This window comes from Peromyscus californicus, unplaced genomic scaffold, assembly GCF_007827085.1.
Source record: "Peromyscus californicus insignis strain IS unplaced genomic scaffold, ASM782708v3 Scaffold_17__1_contigs__length_78620276, whole genome shotgun sequence".
In the NCBI taxonomy this organism is placed as follows: Eukaryota; Metazoa; Chordata; class Mammalia; order Rodentia; family Cricetidae; genus Peromyscus; species Peromyscus californicus.
In genome coordinates this window covers 45,861,704-45,880,361 of record NW_026294469.1, presented here as the reverse complement: position 1 = coordinate 45,880,361, position 18,658 = coordinate 45,861,704, and the positions used below count along the sequence as shown (strand labels likewise).

At 44.5% G+C, this 18,658-nt stretch overlaps 1 protein-coding gene across 2 annotated transcripts in view; it reads right to left on the bottom strand.

Annotated features, from left to right (window-relative positions):
* Megf10 (multiple EGF like domains 10) overlaps positions 1 to 18,658 on the bottom strand; it is a 161,901-nt gene that overhangs the window by 14,295 nt on the left and 128,948 nt on the right. For both annotated transcript variants that reach the window (XM_052742216.1, XM_052742214.1), the window contains exons 14-18: positions 8,248 to 8,394; positions 6,827 to 6,961; positions 6,219 to 6,347; positions 2,566 to 2,694; positions 363 to 491 (exon numbers count right to left, since the gene is read on the bottom strand). In XM_052742216.1, the coding sequence (XP_052598176.1) occupies positions 363 to 491; positions 2,566 to 2,694; positions 6,219 to 6,347; positions 6,827 to 6,961; positions 8,248 to 8,394 (669 nt within the window). The remainder of the gene's footprint in view (positions 1 to 362; positions 492 to 2,565; positions 2,695 to 6,218; positions 6,348 to 6,826; positions 6,962 to 8,247; positions 8,395 to 18,658) is intronic.

The window sequence follows — 18,658 nt, the reverse complement described above, 5'->3', positions numbered from 1 at the left end:
AGTGTTCTGTCCTCCGATGTGAGTCTGGGTTCACTGCTGCCATGGAGGGAGACTGGCCATCTCTATCTCTGTTAAGCCTCCAAGCCACCATGTTCCAAAAATAAGAGAGGGAGGGAAAGCCAGGGAAAACATAATCGAAAAGTTGGGCTTGCTTTCATTCCTATAGTTTCTCCACTTCCACTCAGATTGCTGGGTAGTCACTCAGAATTTGGAGGAAAGACATCCAGCAGGATTCTAGCAGGGAGGTCTTGAGAGGGGGAAATCAACTGTGCCGGTAGCTAACCATTGCCCAAACAATTAGCATCTCTGGGCACTTGAGAAAGGTGATCCAGGGGCCCCGTGACGCCACGCAGCGTACTCACTCTGCTCACAGTGCCGTCCCATGAATCCTGTGCGGCAGGTACACTGCCCTGAGATATGATCGCAGTCAGCTCCATTTTGACACTGGCATATCAGTGCACAGTCCTTGCCATAAAACCCCAGAGGGCATCCTGTGTGAGGAGGGAGGACAGTAGCAGTCACAAGGCTGCCTGTGAGAAACTGGGCTCCTGCCTGCGTGCATTTGCGGTGGAACTGGAAGGACTTCGGATACTGTGGAAGAGTGAAGGCTTTCCCACACATCTCAGCTGTCACAGGGGTCTCGAGGCTGGGCTCCCGCAAGGAGATTGTAGTGTACAAGCAGGAGGCAGGAGAGTTTCCCAGCTGTCAGCGTAACCACCACTGGTGTCTTCCTACAAAGCTCCTTGGAGCCCATGAAGGGTGTGGGGTTCCCTTCCATCTCCACGCAGTTTCTAGAATCCTGGATTTGAGTTCCCTGGGCTGAAGTGAGTACTTTGTATTTAGGCTGTCTGCATGCTTTTACCTCTAGTACAAAAAGACTCGAATTCTTCCACTAGTCCTGCCCACTGTATCTGTTTTTAACTTAAATCATGTTGTCAGCATTATCCAATAAATGTGGTAGAATGCTTAAGGAAAAAAAACAACTGTGTTTCAGGGGTGCTTTGGAAAGGCCTTTAAGTTTTCACACCGCTGACCAGCTTCTAAGGCTTACACCACCAGGAGCCTGGGGCAGAACACACACACACACACACACACACACACACACACACACACACACACACGCTCTCTCGGCTTACATGCATCAGCAGCTGCTCTGCAAGGGTGCTTTAGGCACAATGAAAGCTTCAGTCCAGGCAGATTCCTCAGTTGTTTCCAAATATTGCCCATGCCTTTTATTTTGCCATTTAAGGAAAGCTCAAATTTTCCGAAGCCGGAATGACACACAGATCCCAGATGCCAGCTTGTAATGACATCCTCCATATCCTATATTTGTTTGACACCCACTCTGCACTGGATCCTTAACCTTCATTCGGTCATTTGCTCTTTAGTGGCCTGAAAATACAGAGGTGGGTCTTCCTATGCTACAGATAAGAACTAAGCCTTGAGTATCCCACCACACAGCTAGTAAGTGGCAGGCAGGGCTATGGTAAGACCAGACCCATGCAGGTACCACTATGTCATGCTTTGGCCACTTAAAAGGGTTCTCTGTTTAAAGTCTCCCCTGCTTTTTAGAATGATAAATGACCTCACTGTTTTTTTTTTTCCCCATAAGGAGTTCAGACATCTTTATGGATGCATAATCTTTAGAGAATAGCTTTCAAATTTGCCCTTGCCGATTCTGTCTTTCAAATCTTGGGTCAATAGCCATCTCTCCTCCTAGAAACTTCTAGAAGTCTTCTTCCAGCTATTCTCTATTATACTTACAAGTTAGCACTTAATAGGAATTACCTGCTTTCTACCTCATCTTTTTCCCTCAACGTGGTAAAGTTATGCCACTATTGGTAATAGCCATAACAAATGCCTTCCTGGCTTGTCACTTCCCTTGACTGAAGCCGTAGGGCACTTCTCCACGATGTGTGCATCTGGGGGATGCTTGCACATTGCATGTTATGATACTAAAAAAACACGTGGGGAAAATTAAAGGGCAGTATGAGATATGGGCTATGATAAGAACTAGAGGAATGTTTTTTCAAACATGATCCTGGGCTGACGTTATCACCAACGGACAGAAATGCACATTCAGAGGTCCTAGTCCAGACACACTGAATCAGACACCGTGGGAGGCGGGCCAGGCATTTGGAGTTGGCTGATTCCTGTAGGTAAACCTCATTTTCTCTGTGGGCACACAGTAAGTTAAGCTGTGAGGTGGGTAGCTCTACCTACTTCCTAATCCCCATCAATTATCCCCGCACTTGTACAGTCAGAAGAAATGAAAGGATTTCATGCACAGAAATACAGTCTGGTAAAAAAGAGAAAAGGGAAATCACTTATACATTAGAAATGAATTACGCACATCGCTTGCTCCACCTCAGTGGAGCTAGCTGAAGGAGATCTGGAATATAAGTGTTCTGAAACACTCAGAGAAAGGGCACTATCTAGAGGTCATTGAGTGGGTGACTTTGGGAGGAGCCCTCACTGACCTAACATGAGACACACAAGCAGAGGATATTTCCTTGGTGGGCATGCCCCACCCCCTTGGTGAACCTGGGAAGGTTCCTTGCTTACTCTGCGTGCAGTAGAGCCCCGTCCAGCCAGGCGTGCATTTACATTCCCCGTCATAAGCGCTGCAGAAAGCTCCATTGTGGCAGTTGCAGGTATGGATGCAGTTCGGACCCCAGTGGGCAGGAGGGCAGGCTGAAAACCACACACAGCAAATGTGGAGAGATGAGTTGGAGTCTCCAGGTCAGCCCCACCCAGAACATGCCATCCCCCAACTCCCTTCCGTGTGTTAGGTTAATATCGCTAATACGGACAATACACTCACAATTTAACTGATAGACTGAACGCTGTGCTAAACCCACAAGACAATGCTGGTCACAATAACTACCAACATTGCTCACACACACACACACACACACACACACACACACACACACAGCTTCAGAAGGACTTGAGGGAGCAAGACTTCCTTTAAAGATTCAATTGTTAGACAAACCACAGTTGATACCGACTGTAGACCTAGCACTGTTCTGGACCCAAGGAAGAACAAAGAACAAAACGGGAGTCCGAACTGCTCTCTAAACACTTCTATTTTGCGAGGTAGCAAAACTACCAGTCAACTGAAAAGCAGTGCTGGGAAGAGCTCTGGAAAAATAAGATGTGATGAGGAGGACAAGAATGATGAGGGCTTCTCCTAAAACCCAGTCTCCCTTAGGAGGTGACACTGTGTAAGGATCAGCTCAGGAGGGATTTTCTTCAGGGCTCCTAGGTCATGGGCTCAGGGCTCTGATTTTCCTTGGGACTCCTAGGTCACAGGCTCAGGGCTCTGATTTTCTTTGAGGCTCCTAGTTCATGGGTTTGGGGCTCTGATTCTCCTTAGGGCTCCTAGGTCACAGGCTCAGGGCTCTGATTTTCCTTGGGGCTCCTAGGTCATGGGCTCAGGGCTTTGATTTTCCAATCTTGTCCTGGTCTCTAGGCTTCAGAGTTGCCATTAGAATCTCACATTATGTGCTAAGGTTACCAGCTATAAGAATCAGTTTATTCATAGAAATTTTTGATTGGAAGAAATAGCAGGCAACATGACTAAATCATCAGTGGTCACTGTCAGTGGAAGAGCTATTTGAAGGCCACAGCAAGTCTGGGCAAAATAATTTGATTCCCCCCACCCCCAAATAGTTTTATTTATACTGCAGCTTCAAGAAAATATTTAAAGGGTGCCTACTTATCATTTTGAACTTATTATCTAATTGAGAATGTGGAGCAATAAAAAAAATGAACCTGAAGTAGTTTTAAAATGAAAAGTATTTCCCATAAACATATGTGCCAATTTTACCCAAAAAGCAAGAGAAAAATGACAGCTGACATTCATAGTCCATAGGACTGCTAGGATGGGTTTTCTAAGAAGGCATGCATTACAGATGAAGAACTTTTGGCTCAATAGTGGGGAACAGGACCTTGTCCAAGGTCATGCAGCTTACAGTGATAGTTGCTCTTTGATACGTAAGCATGGCTTCACTCTGAAGGCTAAGGATGAAGATAACTAATGTCCAGCCCACCCGATGCTGCATATAGCACTCTCTACCCCCAACACCCCATTTCTAAAAAAAAAGAAAAGTTCAGCTCTGTTTTCTGTCACCCAATTTCCCTAATTCCATTTCTTTAATTTTTATGTTTACTTACTTTAGTTGTGTTTATGTGTCTGTGTGAGTGTATTGTAATATGTGTGCAGGCATGCACATCTGTGTCTACATGGATATCAGAAGAGGGCTCTGGGGTGGAGTTACAAGTGTTTATGGGACATTCCCCCAGTTTGTTTTGAGGGTACTGGGATCCAAACTCCAGTCCTCATAATTCAACAGCCCAAGCTTTAAACCAGAGTAATCTCGCCATCCCCAAACAGGCTACTGCCAATGATGCTTAATAAGCTTCATAAACTGTCTTCTGCCCAGAGCATATTTTTCCAAGTTGGCCACTTGCAGCAGGCTTTACTCCCCATGTCAATTGTGATCAGAGATTGGAAATAAAGATCACTCAAATTTTCCATTCCCAAACGTAAATATAGAGGCAAGGCTTCCGATAGTCATTTTGCCAAGGATACCTGCCCCTTTAAATGCACTCCATTAGTCTTCAGAGTCTCTGTTTGCATGGTGAAGGACTTTCCTCTTTTGAAACTAGCTGATCATCAGCCAAGAAGAAATATTAAGATGGGCCCGTAGGGGATCAGCGAAACCAATGGTCCCCAAGAGAGGCAAGGCTTGCCAAATACATCAGTTTCCTCTGGAGTGATTATGGGGACAGGCCATGCCATTGTCTCCATTCACAGTGCTGTTCCCATTTCTGTTCCTTCCAGCACATTCCTCCTCCAAATGAGGAAGTGACCAACTTCCAGAATAAAGAATACGTGTTAAAGGAGCAAATTATACCAATCATGCTCCAGCAGTGACATCGTGTCTTTGTTTTCCTTCCTGAGCCCCACTGTTCATTTTGAGTACCTAGTCGACAACCTGCTCCTCTGCCAACCTGAATCAGAGCCCTGCCAGGCACAGATTCAAGTAGATGGCAGTTACTTCTGAAGTTCCACCCCCTCAAAAGATTAAAACGCATGCTATGAAATTATCTATAACAATAAACATTCCTTCACCAAAGGCTTTCTTAGCTCAGAAATGGGGGACAACCTGAATGACTGAACACAAAACTATCATTCAAACAAAAAAAAATTGCTCACCCCTTAATATTTATAGATTGATAACTCTATAGTTTGAATTCATCGGCCTGCAAACCACCATGTAGCATCAGAGTCATTCCTTGACCTATCATGCGTGTACCATGTCAGATTTGATATGAGCTGATTATGGGTCATGTAAGCTGTAATGAAGAGCAGAAGGGCAGACATACGCTGTCCTTGGTCAAAAGCTGAATACTTTGTGGAAATGCACTAACTGAGCCTTTCAAAGTCTGCTGTATGGTCACTGTCCTCTTTTCATGTCATGGGTAGTCTAAAGCCATCAACATAACTCCTCTTAGGGTCGTGCTGCACCCATCTGAAGAGCAGAATGAGAGGCACCTGGGGAGATGTGAGTGAGGTGTAGGAAAGTAGTCAATCTGCCCATGAGCCCAGGAAGCTTCTAAGATCCCTATCATTTTGATTCTATTCCTTCATGGCTCCATAATGACGTCTTCTGATGAATACACGCCAAAAAGATAGATCTCTAAACACGTCTGCTTTTGTCTTAGATAAACAGAGACTTGTCTACATAGAGATGTGGCTCAGTTGGTAGACCGCTTGCCTAGCATCCCTGAAGCCCTGGTTTCAGTTCCCAGCACTGCATAAAACCAAATATGGCCGTGCACACCTGTCATCCCAGCATTCAGGATGTGGAGGCAAAAAGCAGACATTCAAGGTCAACTTAGACTCCATAGTGAGTTTGAGGCCAGTCTTTGCTACATGGAGCCTTGTGTCAAAAAAAAAAAAAAAATCAATGGATGGAGAGTCACTGAGCAGTAAATAAGAAAAAACGTTACAAGTTTAGGTATTCCCCAAAGAGTCACATCAATTTATTGGTAGATATTGCTAGGTCATTATACAGGGCTCTGAATTTAAAAACTATAATACTTCTAATAAATGATCACGGTCATATATTCTTTCCTGATCACATAGACTCTCATCATTCAATTCTAAAACACAGGAAATCGATCGGTTGTTCTCCAACACGACTTACGCTGAGAGCAGTCGCTGCCAATCCAGCCTGGGTAGCACTGGCAGGACCTGTCGATGGGGTTGCAGGTGCCATTGTTGGTACAGGTGCAAACGCCTGCACAGTTTTTCCCAAATCTGCCACTGGGACACACTGTGAACAAACCGGAGTTCAGTCAACTAGAGTCAGAGACCACCTCACAGAACCCCGGACGAGGGGAAACAAATTTCAGGGCCATGCCCAGCTGCCCACTGCCTGCCTGCCTCCACTTGAGAGAGCACATCCCCTAACCCCAGATGGGCTCATCTTTACAAACACATGAAACCAAAGGCCTTATTCTGACATCTCAAAAAGAAACTGTGGTGTTTGGAGAAATCTGACTTGTGGCTTCTCACTGAGGGAGTCGAAAATCCTTTCTCACATTGACTTTTCATGAAACTGTAAGACACTTCTAATGAAACCATAAGACACAACCAAGGAACTTGATGACAAGGCAGTTTGCTTCCAATGTTTTCGTCATTTCCAGAACTACCTAGAGCTGATGGCGGGACATGTAGTCTTGGGGAAGTCTGAGAACAGACTTCAGGAAGCTTGATCCTCCCCAAGGCTCTCCAGGATGCTTGGGTGCTTACCTTCATTGCACAGGGCTCCAGTGAAGCCAGGCAAGCAGTCACATAGGCCTGTGATGTGGTGGCAGGGGCCGCTGCTGTGCACACACTGTGGGCATGTCTGGCTACAGCGATGCCCGTAAAAACCTGGGGAGCAGACTGCAAATAGAACGGAAACTCACAGTTACCTTTCTGAGTTGGGTTTATCTCCTGTTTCCACTCAGAGGTCTAGTTAAAAGGGAGGAATAAGAAAACTTTAAAAAAAAGTTGATAATGGGAATTTTTCAGGCACGAAACAAGAAGGGCAGCTTTTAACAAGGAAAGAAGCTATAAAACTCCAAATTTCACTGGCACAAGACAATGTCTCAGATAGACCTCACTGTCCTCCTGTGGTTGGCTCAAGGCCAGGCCTAGACCAGAAGCTCAAAGATATTTGTTGAATGAATAAGAAAATGGGGAAAACAAAACTCTGAATATTAATGTTTCAATTAAGAAATACCAAGCCATTTGTTGGTCCTTTATTCTTTAAGAACCATGATTGGAGCCGGGCGGTGGTGGCGCACGCCTTTAATCCCAGCACTCGGGAGGCAGAGCCAGGTGGATCTCTGTGAGTTCGAGGCCAGCCTGGTCTCCAAAGCGAGTCCCAGGAAAAGGCGCAAAGCTACACAGAGAAACCCTGTCTCGAAAAACCAAAAAAAAAAAAAAAAAAAAAAAAAAAGATAAACGCTCAAAATTCAAAGATCTTTCTCCTTCACAAAAAGTATAGACTGATGGTTGTGTTTAAAGACAGTGAGTAAACAAAATGCTGTGTATTTGGATATTTCCAACGACTTTATTTGGGATAAAGAATGATTGCATTGAACTTTTAATGGAAAAAGAAATTGATGTGAGAAATTACAACAGTGTATAATAACTTTTCTTATTACATTTACCCAAAGATTTAGTAAAATCTTCCGGATCATTTCTTAATTCGAGGCTTCTACAGAGCAGCGTCCACAGCTCCCCTTTTTAACTTTCAATTCTGCTTTCCCCACAGCACTGACTTTCAGCTTACTAGTGCGGTGTGTGATTGCCTCAAGGTTTGGCTGATGTTAACTTCTGGTAATTGAGGTGAGGCTGATGCCAAATTGCTGAATAAAATATTTACAGGTCAGTGGATTTCTGGAACACCATTTGCACACTTCAAGGAAGAAATGAGGATGGTATCCTGATGATGGTGCCCATGAGGTAATGAAATCATCACCAGGAAGAAAGGGTTAAGTCAGTCCTAGCGGTTGAAAGGAATAAAGTTCTTGGGGAAGTGTCATTTGAGGACAGTTCTTCAAGGACTGCTCTGCCCTTGACTGCTACAAAACGTCACTAGAAACTAAAAGGTAGAGCGGAGATTGTTCTGCCCATAATTCCCAGGAAAGGGGGACAGAAATCATCACCCATGAGACACTTACTTCTCTGACAAGAGGTGCCCCGGAATCCGGGTGCACATTCACAGATGCCATCGTCAGGAGAGCAAGAAGCCCCATTTTTACAGTAGCAGGGCAGCGAGCAGTTAGGACCCCAGCGTCCCTCGGCACACACGCTGTCACAGTGCACACCTGAAAGAACACACACAGGGCAGGGCTGAAGGGGCCGCCGTGTGGGCTCCTAGGGATGTTAACACAACAACGAGTGTAAATAATGAGGCTCCAGGATGGTGTGAATGCAAGTGTCCCAGACAACAGTGAACAGAGAGGATGTTAGGCTTAAAATCCACTTACTGCCTATATACACCAGTACACAGAATCATCCTAACATTAATGAATACCCGGAATTCCTTCCTATGCTGTCAAGGAGAGAACACTTTCACCACATTGATTTTTTTTTCTTCTTTAATAGAAGGAAGCAACAGGAAGCCCAAGGGCTCTGTCTATTGAAGGCAAACTTTATCCCCCACCCAAAAAAAGACTATTGATTTCCTATTTATGCCCCCCCATTCTTTGTTTTTACAAAGAAATGAGCAAAGTGTACAATGATCAGGCAAAGCACAAAAATGATTAAATTCTTTTATGTGAAGGAAGCCCGACTGGGTAGTAAAAAAGGAAACACAATCCTAAAATATTTCAATGATCTATTGTGCTAGACATGCTGATATGCTCATATGTATCACCAACTTCATCCTTAACAATTTCATTTCACATTGGACAGATAGAGGCAGCCGATCACAGCCAATAATGTGGAGGTCTAAGTCACTGTTGCGAAATTGTGTGGCACTATTTAAGTTTTTGTTCGGGAAATAAAGAAAGCTTAAATCAGTCATGACCCAATAAACAAATTCCTACAGGAAGCTGAGTCTGCAAGAATAAAAATAAAGCTAGGCATCCACGGAGGCAAAGGAGGGTTTTGCAAATTTGTATTTGAAATACAACAGGGATCTCTTGGTTACATCAGAACTCTCAGAGCCTTTCCCCTGCAAAGGGAAGGGTTCTGACTAGGGCTGCACTGATGACTGACAGCCTCAGAACAAGTGAGAACACGGTGAGGACATGCTCAATCCAGTATTCCAGAAAGTTCACAGCGACCCTGCCTGGAGGATGCTGGGTAGGCCACATCACATTTTGCCTGCTTTTTGGGAGAAAGGTTATTGTGCCCCAAACTTGATACGGAAGGCACTGTAGATGACCATAAATATGTTACCAGCTGGTATAAAGCCATTTCTGTAAAATAATAAATCTCTGCTTTTTCCTGTCCCCATGTCCATCCTCCAGAGAAGCCCTTAGCTTGGCAAAGACTGGCCAGTGAGGCACAACCCCATTGTGTCCAACTCCGATTAGCAACAGACTTTTATTCCAGAGGAAACAAGTTCTGGATATAAAACTAACCAGGAGCTAAATGTCTCCCACAGGATAAGTAAATAAAATGTGGGCCTGCTTGCTGTTCTTTCCTGTGGTCACACACATCCCACTTTTCAAGGTCTTTTGGAAAGCGGAGACCCACTTGCAAATTCAACACTCTCTGAAAATGAAGCGCCAGCTGTGGAGACTCAGCAGATTTTTTTTTTAACCAACACCTATACCACACAGAACCATAAGGCCTTCAGAGCAGCAATGAACTCAGGCACAGGCTACAAGAATGTAAGCTTTGCTTTGTGTCTGAAGAAAGTACTCACAAGAGTAACCTGCCTGGGGCTTCTCTCTCAATTCAAATTCAGGTTTTCCATCCCCACCGTAAGCCAAGGCTCCTGTTTGACAGCCAAGGTAGTAAGGGACCACCTGCTTCACAGATCCTGATGTCCCTGGGCATTTTGACCCAGATCCATTCAGGCTAATCTCAACAAGAAGCCTGAGGAAATAGAGCCCAAGTAATTACTCAGCTAACCTTATAATCAGACTGAAAATTAGTTCTGATTTCTTAGTACTTTTTTATGTGGAATGGGGTTTGAAGCATGAGACTTGGCCATTTAAGGTGAGCTAATTTATCAGCTATTGGCCAAATCATATTACACTTACATTCAGCCATAACGGAATGGAATACACTTCAGGTCCAAAGTATATACTGGCTGTATTAGTCATGGTTCTCTAGAGGAATGGAACTGATAGAATGAATCCATGTGTGTGTGTGTGTGTGTGTGTGTGTGTGTGTGTGTGTGTGTGTGTGTATGTGTGTGTGTGTAATCTCTAATATATATATTATATATATACATATATATGTACATATATATGCATATATATGGAGTTTACTAGAATGTCTTATAGACTGTGGTCCAGCTAGTCCAGCATTGGCTGTCTACCAACAGAAAGTTCAGGAATCCAGTAGTTGTTCAGTCCCAAAACTGGATGTCTCAGTATACGCCTGAATCTCAAAGAGGTAGACTCTTGTGTCAGTGAAGAAATAAACTTGCCAGTGAGAGTCAGAACAAGCAGGCAAAGATCAAGCCCTTCCTTCTTCTATGTCCTTCATATAGGATGCCACCAGAAGATGTAGCCCAGATTAAAGAGGGGTCTTCTCACTTTAAATGACTTACCTAAGAGAAAAAAATCCCTCACAGGTATACCCAGCCATTTGGGTTTTAGTTAATTCCAGATGTGGTCGAGTTGACAGCCAAGAATAGCCATCATACTGGCGTTGAATATTATAGGTTATCATGATTTGTGGATAAGCACACAAAGCTAGTTATGAAAAATGGCTGAAGGCCAGATTAGTGATTGAAATTAAGTGATCCTATGCTCAGTATCTGATTCCTCTTCCCTCAAGAGATTCGTCCAGCTGGTTAGCACACGCATCTGTCATGATCAGCTTCATCAAGGTAATTTTCCAGTAAGTAAAAAGCATGAAAAAGTAAGTAAAAGCATGGAACCGCCAGGAAATCCATTGGGAAAAAAGCAAACAAACAATGAAACACTATGTTTCACACGATTTACCCCTCATTTTGTTCCAGAGACTGCCTGCCTCCAGTCATATAAACATATTTCAGCAGAACCAAATTTGTTTTTTAAATAACTTTGGTTTCTTTAGTTTTAGGATTGTGAAGGAATCTTTCCATTGAATTTAAATTATAAACTTTCCATTTTCTAGTCTTTCTTTGAAATTCAAGCTCTCTTCTCCTCTTCTTTGCAGTAAAAGAGTCATCATTTTGCATATATTAATGCCTAATCTATTTCAAGACAAGTATCAGAGATGAAACAAGTCCATAGAAAAGTAGGATGCTGTCTTCCTTCTGCAGCATCCTTTATCCCACATTCCTACCTCTCCTCAGACCCTCTGTACCTCTTGCCATCTCTTCTTCCATTATATATTCAGGGAAGAGCATGCTAAATCTATGATTGCTGGGATCTTCTTTCTCTAAGGATTATTAATATTGCAAGAAGGCACACCCTTTGAGAGTCGAAGAAATAAATACCTAATTGTAAAATGTCAGGCAGTGAGAGTCACAATTAAGTCCTGGCTAAGTGTTTCTTTGAATCACGTCCTAGCAGCAGGTTGGGGAGCTGAGTAAGGACAGCCCTGCAGTGAGGCATGCTCCAAGATGAGGAGGTGTCGAACGAGTGGTAAGTTTGCTTAACACCCCTTCCTCTCATCATTTCTATTGATCTCATACTTCCCAACTCTGATAGAATCCTACACAACATATTCTTGTTTCCTTGTTTGCCAAAGATGAAAAATAATTTAAGTCGATATGCCTTCTGGGAGTCCAGCCAATGCTGGCTTGTTGATGAGACACTCTCCAAAAGAGTTAACTCCAGATGATAAGGCCCTGGGACATACCCCCAGCTCTGTCCAGTGAACTGGACCAAGGAAGGAGGAAAAATAGTTCTAGGCTGAGGGAATAGTGACTACAAGACTCAGAGTCCCAAGAAACATGCAGAAATCCTTCAGGAATTACCAAAGCTAGAGCAGCTGGAACTTAGGAACTAGAAATACCAAGCAAAGCGTGTGGACAGCCATGGACTCATAAAGAAGAGCTAAGAGCACCATGTTGTGGAGGGAGAGACCCCACCCCTGCACCACACGACATTAGCAGAGACCCAATGAGGGGTAGCATAGATGAATTTGTGCTTTATAGGAGAGTGGATGAAGGTGTAAGAGATGAGTCTTGAAGACAAAAAGTCGGGTGACAAATTGAGATTATGGAGGTGACAAGGGAGAAAAACGAACAGGCACCGAACAAAACCAACCGCAGGGGAAGAATTCTGGAGACCAGTGGAGAAGTTGCGAATGGAAAGTTCCCCTGTCCCTCTCCCTTCCCCAAACAACTCACTCTGTCAGCTGGGAGATCGAGAGAGCCTGGCTGTGCGGTCTGGAAACTGACGCATATGGAGTGTAATGGTTAGCCCTGGGTGCCAGTGTGTCTAGATGAAGAGGAGTGTGCTTTCAGTATGTCAGTGTGTCAGTATGTCTGTCCGGTGCTTCAGTGTGTCTGTGGGGATGTCTGCAGAGAGGATGTGGCCCAGTGAGTCGTGGGAGAGCGCTTGCCCTGAATGTGAGGGCTCGGAAGAATGAAAGCTAGAGCAGGAAGGAAGCCAAGACACAGTCCACATGGGTGCAAGCACCGTTTCCTTCCGGAATGGGAAAGGCTAACTTTCAGGGGCTGGGAGCTGTTACCCCCAACTAAAGAGAAATAGAAAAAGAATGAAATACTCTAAGATGATTTCTTTGGGATATCCACCAAGGAACAGACAAAAACTTCAAAACTAGTTGTTTCTGGAGACGATTCCTAAACTATTTGGAAGAGGGGCTGATGGGAAGAGGGTGGGTTTCTATTTGCAGGCAGATCTGCTCAATGGAAGCATTTTTTTTCTGATAAATTTTCCAATGCTGATAAGGAGATCTGCGAGGGACTGTTTTTGCCAGGACTGGGGACAAAGAGCCCATTGATAGCCTTCTCAAGTTGCTAGGCAATGGCTGAATGACCGTGATAAACTTCAGCTTAAGCAGCACTAAAGAAGTGTTCGTGCATTTAATGCCTGATGCATTAAGCCAGGGGCCTCGATGTGAAACCGGCATTCACTGGGCATTTGTGATTGCATGAATGTAGTAAATAAATCATCTAGGATGTCATTATTTCCCCTTCTCAAAGATGTAGCCCCAAGTCCTCATCTCTTTCATACCCAGTATGCCAATATTGCAATATCTGGAATGTTGGAAAATAAAGAAAATGATTTTGATTTAATGGCTTGACCCTGGGCAGCAAACCATTAAACACACACTAGAGTGAAAAAGAGATATTTGTTAATGCTAATTGGGGGAGGTGATTGTAGAAGAGCCACGCTGTTTAGTCACAAACTTGCTAGTTTCCTAATTTCTAACATCATCCTCAAAGTGATGGCACAGACGATATAGGCAAATTATTCACCAGTGTACCTACCACCTCTGTCCATACTTCATCTTTCTTGACAGAACAGAGGAGTTGGTACTATTCTGTCTCTCCACTCCCCGTGCCCAACCATAATGCCAGCAGAGAACACAGAGACACCCGACTTGTGGTTATTAAATCACACCGTTGTATTGGTTGTTGACAAAAAAGTCCCTCTCAGTCATAGAAATTAGGGAGGTTCACATCTGTAGCAACAAGACCAACAAGCTGGCAAGCACTGCCTGTCTGAGTACAGCCCTGGGTGAGAGCCAAGAGCAGGCTGCAGGGCAGAGTGGGAAAGCTGGGGGCTTTTCTGTAGCCATTCTCACTTCAGGGTGAGAGCCTTCTGTCCATCAAGGGAGGGACAGACAGATGGATACCTACACACACACACACACAACATGCCTAGGCCCAGAAGGTCCCAGAAGTGGGTCATTTGCATTTGTGGTTAATTGGGCATTTGCATGTTGATTAAACCCTTTCGTGTAGTTATTGACTTGAACTTGGATTCCCACTTAGGTGACTCTGGGATGCCACCCTTGCAAGGCCCTCAAGGTAACCTTTAGCACCACTGAGGGGCTAAGGTGCCAGAGAGCTGCGTTGAGATAGATGAGTCCCTGAAGGTAGTTTTCATCTGCACCACTGGTCACAGTGGGTGTTTGGGACAGAAAGGCTGACAAGTTCTCCTTCCTGGGGGCCATGGAGAAGCTGGTCTCTGGTCATCAACATCCCCATAGGGCTCTCCTTCCAAGTCCCCCGTTCCTGGCTGGGCCCAGGTGAGCACCCTACCTCTGATTTCATTCTGCTGTCCCATCTCCTTCTTATACCATGTCTTGATCATCCCATTCATTTGCCTAGGGGCTCAAGGGCTGATGTGATATCCTAACCCCCTTTCTGCCAATTTAGTATTTGTGGTGGTTTGAAAGAAAATGGCCCCCATAGGGAGTGGCACTATTAGGAGGTGTGGCTTTGTTGGAGTAGGTGTGCCTTGTTGGAGGACGTTTGTCACTGGGGGTGGGCTTTGAGGTTTCAGATGCTCAAGCCAGGCCCTGGCTGTCTCTCTCTCTCTCTCTCTCTCTCTCTCTCTCTCTCTCTCTCTCTCTCTCTCTCTCTCTCTGCCTACTGCCTGCGAGTCAAGATGTAGGACTCTCAGCTTCTTTTCCAGCACCATGTCTGCCTGTACACTGCTGTACTTCCTGCCATGATTATAAAAGACTAAACACCTGCACTGTAAGCCATTCCAAATTTTTCCTTTATAAGAGTTGCCATGGTCATGGTGTCTCTTCACAGAAACCCTAACTAAGACAGTGTTCTAATTTCTTGTTCTAGTACGAAGAAGACATCTTTGAGCGTTTTCATTTCTTTGGTCACTGGTATGAGGCTTCTGTCAAGAAATGGTCCCTGGGCCCCATTATCATCAATAATTAGGGTGATAAGATGTACCAGATTCCACTAAACGGACTGGAGAGTGCCAGTCTGGGCTACTAGGATAACTTTTGAAATGACATAAAGGACAAGTCAAATCACGGTGTGCAGGTAGTATACTAGACAAGTGCCCCTGGCAGACATGCAGCTCTTCCCCATATGCCAAGGAAAGCATGCTGAGAGATCTCCAAAGCTTTTCAAATTTTGTACCAAAAAAAAAAAAAAAATGCTTCATGGACTGGTGAGAGCTTCCTCCTCTCCACCCCGCCCCTTCCACCCTCCAAATTCCCATTCAGTAGGTGCTAGATTATGACTGAGAATACGCAAGTGGAAAGAGTTCCCAGGTGACAGTGATCTTGGCCAGAGCTGGGAACCAGGCCACAGACCACACGTGTTTTCAGACAGCTGGAATTAAATGGTGATTAGCTGTAATGCTCAGTGAATAGGTGTTTCTGGCTGACTGAACCCAGAACAGAAAGGAAGAAACATCAACCTGTTTCTACTGGTTTTTAGGAAATACTTTATAAAGCCCGTCACTCTACTACTACTCTGGAAAACTGCATATACTTGTACATGTCTATCTATGTAAAACTAATTATGTTTCATCTGGAATTTCTCAATCATTTCTGAAAAGCTGGTTTCAGTTTATAACAGTGTGGAATGTGTTTGTACACATGCCATATATGGTATGTGAGTGCACATGAATGTGTGCAGTGTGTATACTCATTCGTACAAAGCTAAGACACAGCCTAGATATCCTTGATGGTGTTACAGAGTAACATAGGCCCCAGAGTTTTCTAATGAGGTCTATTTCTTTCAGATAAAACAACCTATTGGCTGAAAACGTCAATAAACTAGTTTTAAATATCTGCATATTATAAACGTGCATTCCTTTCTTTGAGAAAATGGTGCATTAACTTTGGAAAGATAGGTTGGAATATCAAATGCACTCTGGGTTTTGCTTAACTTTCACAATGTTTGGCGAGAGGGAGGTTTCAAGGCAGGGTTTCTCTGTGTGATAGCTCTGGCTATCCTGGAACTCTGTAGACCCTAGCCTAGAACTCACAGAGATCCACCTGCCTCTGCCTCCAGAGTCCTGGAATTGCAAGTATGTGCCACCACTGCTCAGCCACAGTATTACATTTTCTACCTAGGTAAGACATGCTAACATCTGTAAACCTATTTTCCTCAATTTTTTAAAAAAATTGAAATTATATATAATAATATCATTTCATCTCCCTCCTTTTCCTCCCTCAAACCCCTCTTTCTGTCTTTCCCTGCTGGCTCCCTCTCAAATTCACAGCCTCTTTTGATTTAATTGTTATTATGTGTATACACAGACATGTATAATTTGAATGGAGTCATGCCACCTGAGCTGACAATGCCTTCCCTCCCCTGGTCAAGAGCCATAGTCCCTAGCCCTATTTTAAAAATCTCAGCTCCTTTAGGAAGATACAAACCTGAGGCAACACCTCGAAGTTTTGAGTGGTGATGACTATGGGTTAAGATACCAGACTTTCTTAAGATGAGATGACAGCTCAGTCTAAGTGGCTAATGTCTTCAAATGTCCCCTCACTACCCCCTCTGCCTGGGATGCTCTGGGATGCCACCCTTGAACACTTTGTACCACTTTTGTTACTGTGGCCAGGGGAAGAGCCTAGGCCCTGCATTGCAGTTCACTGAGGACACGCCCCTGTTACATCAGACTCTACCCTCTCCAGCAAGTGATCCCTAACTTGTCACCTAGAGCAGTTTCAGCCACAGAGAAGAAAGGAGGCAGATTCACGTGCCTCCATGGGCTCAGGGTAATGATTTGGCTGAGAGCTGGCTCCCCAGTGAGAAGCAAAGCCTTCTTGTGAAAAGTCTTAACAAGGAACTTATTCAAACCAAATTTATCAGTGAAAAACATGAGTCTGTTCATGGCTGACAATGAAATGATGCCCGTATAAATATTACACAGACTCTGTTCTTTCTGTTCAGAAAAAAGCAACCCAACTCTCATTCCAAATGTGATCTGTTTTTAAATTTTCTGGGACTGTCTCCTCCCCCCCACGTGTTTGCTTGTGTCAAATGTGTTCTTTGAGTGTGGGGCAACAACTTCTCAGCAGGCTCAGGGACGGACAACTATTTACACACCCTGGCCCATGGAAGGCCTGGAGAAATGAGGCATTGGGACCCCTGGGCTGGCCTGAGAGCAATAGAGACTGAAGCACAGGCTATAAAGCAAAGAGACAAAGGAGAGAGAGAGAGAGAGAGAGAGAGAGAGAGAGAGAGAGAGAGAGAGAGAGCGCCAGAGAGCCAGAGAGCCATGAAGCAGGAAGCAGGCTGGTCACAGATGGGCAGGGGATTACAAGATCACATTGTGTGGCAAAGCCAGTGCATTCCCACAGGAGCCTGGTAGGTCTAAGGCCAGATGGGATAATTTGTCTTACCCCATGACCCAGACTGTGGAATGCCAGGAACACATTTTTTGACTGGCTTGAAGCCAAGTCATCTCTTGCTTTTCTCATGTGTACTAGGGTGTTCCTTTCACAGGCTGGTTCTAAATCATCAGAGTAGGTTGACACCCAAGCTGTGACCCCTATGTCCAGGGACACCCCCCTACTCTCTATGTATTTAAAAGACAAACGTAGGTTTGGTAGAGTAGGGCCCAAATTAGATAATGTGGCCTCTGTTAGTCTTGATCTGAATTTACCAGATTAGAAGTGTTTCTTTGCCTCACTGAGGTCACTGATAATTTAACAGCAGTCCATCCATTTGCAAATGGAACCCTGGAACCCTGGTGAAGTCACAGATGTGATTTAATGCCTGACAAGATCCAGCATCAACATCAGTGATGGAGAGGTGACAGAGACTTTTGTACTATAAAGCCAAGTTCGCAAGTCAAGAGGGAACAAGAGGGACAGGGACCTTGACTCCATGGGTCACTCCTATTGACGGCAAATGAGGTCATTGTACCAGCTTCTTCTATCCAACAAGGTGGCTCTAAGGCACTAAAATGTGACCTTCCACCTCTGTTTTCTTCTACCCACAACCAAAGAAACTCACAGCAAACTTGTGGGGCGGGGGGGGGGGGGGCAACAGATCCCTCTGAGGGTTTGCTGGTGATAGGCCATGCTTGTGAATCTGAAGACTTAATGCAGCTGAGTTGCCAAAGCTCCCCAAATTAATCTATCAGCTAAACCCCACTAAATTTCCATGCAGAAACTGGTATATAAATGCTAAAAGCCATGTGGGGATTTTAGATTGAAGGGATCCGGCATGGCCGAGACAACCATAAAAGGAAGCAAGGGTGGGATGCTCACCCTTCTCCCAATTTCAAACCTCCTACACAGTCACCATAACCAAGGAAGAATTGTACCTGTGTGAGGACAAGCATACAGACCAATGGAATGGACTAGAAATAAGCTTCACATCTATGGGAAACTGATTTCTGGCAAGGAAGTTAAGACAGTCAGTGGGGGAAAGAATAGTCTTCAAATAACTGTGCTGAGGTCACTGGTTATAGAATGAAGTTTGACCCCCTGATCACAGTATATAAAAGATTAACTCAGCCGGGCGGTGGTGGCGCACACCTTTAATCCCAGCACTCGGAAGGCAGAGGC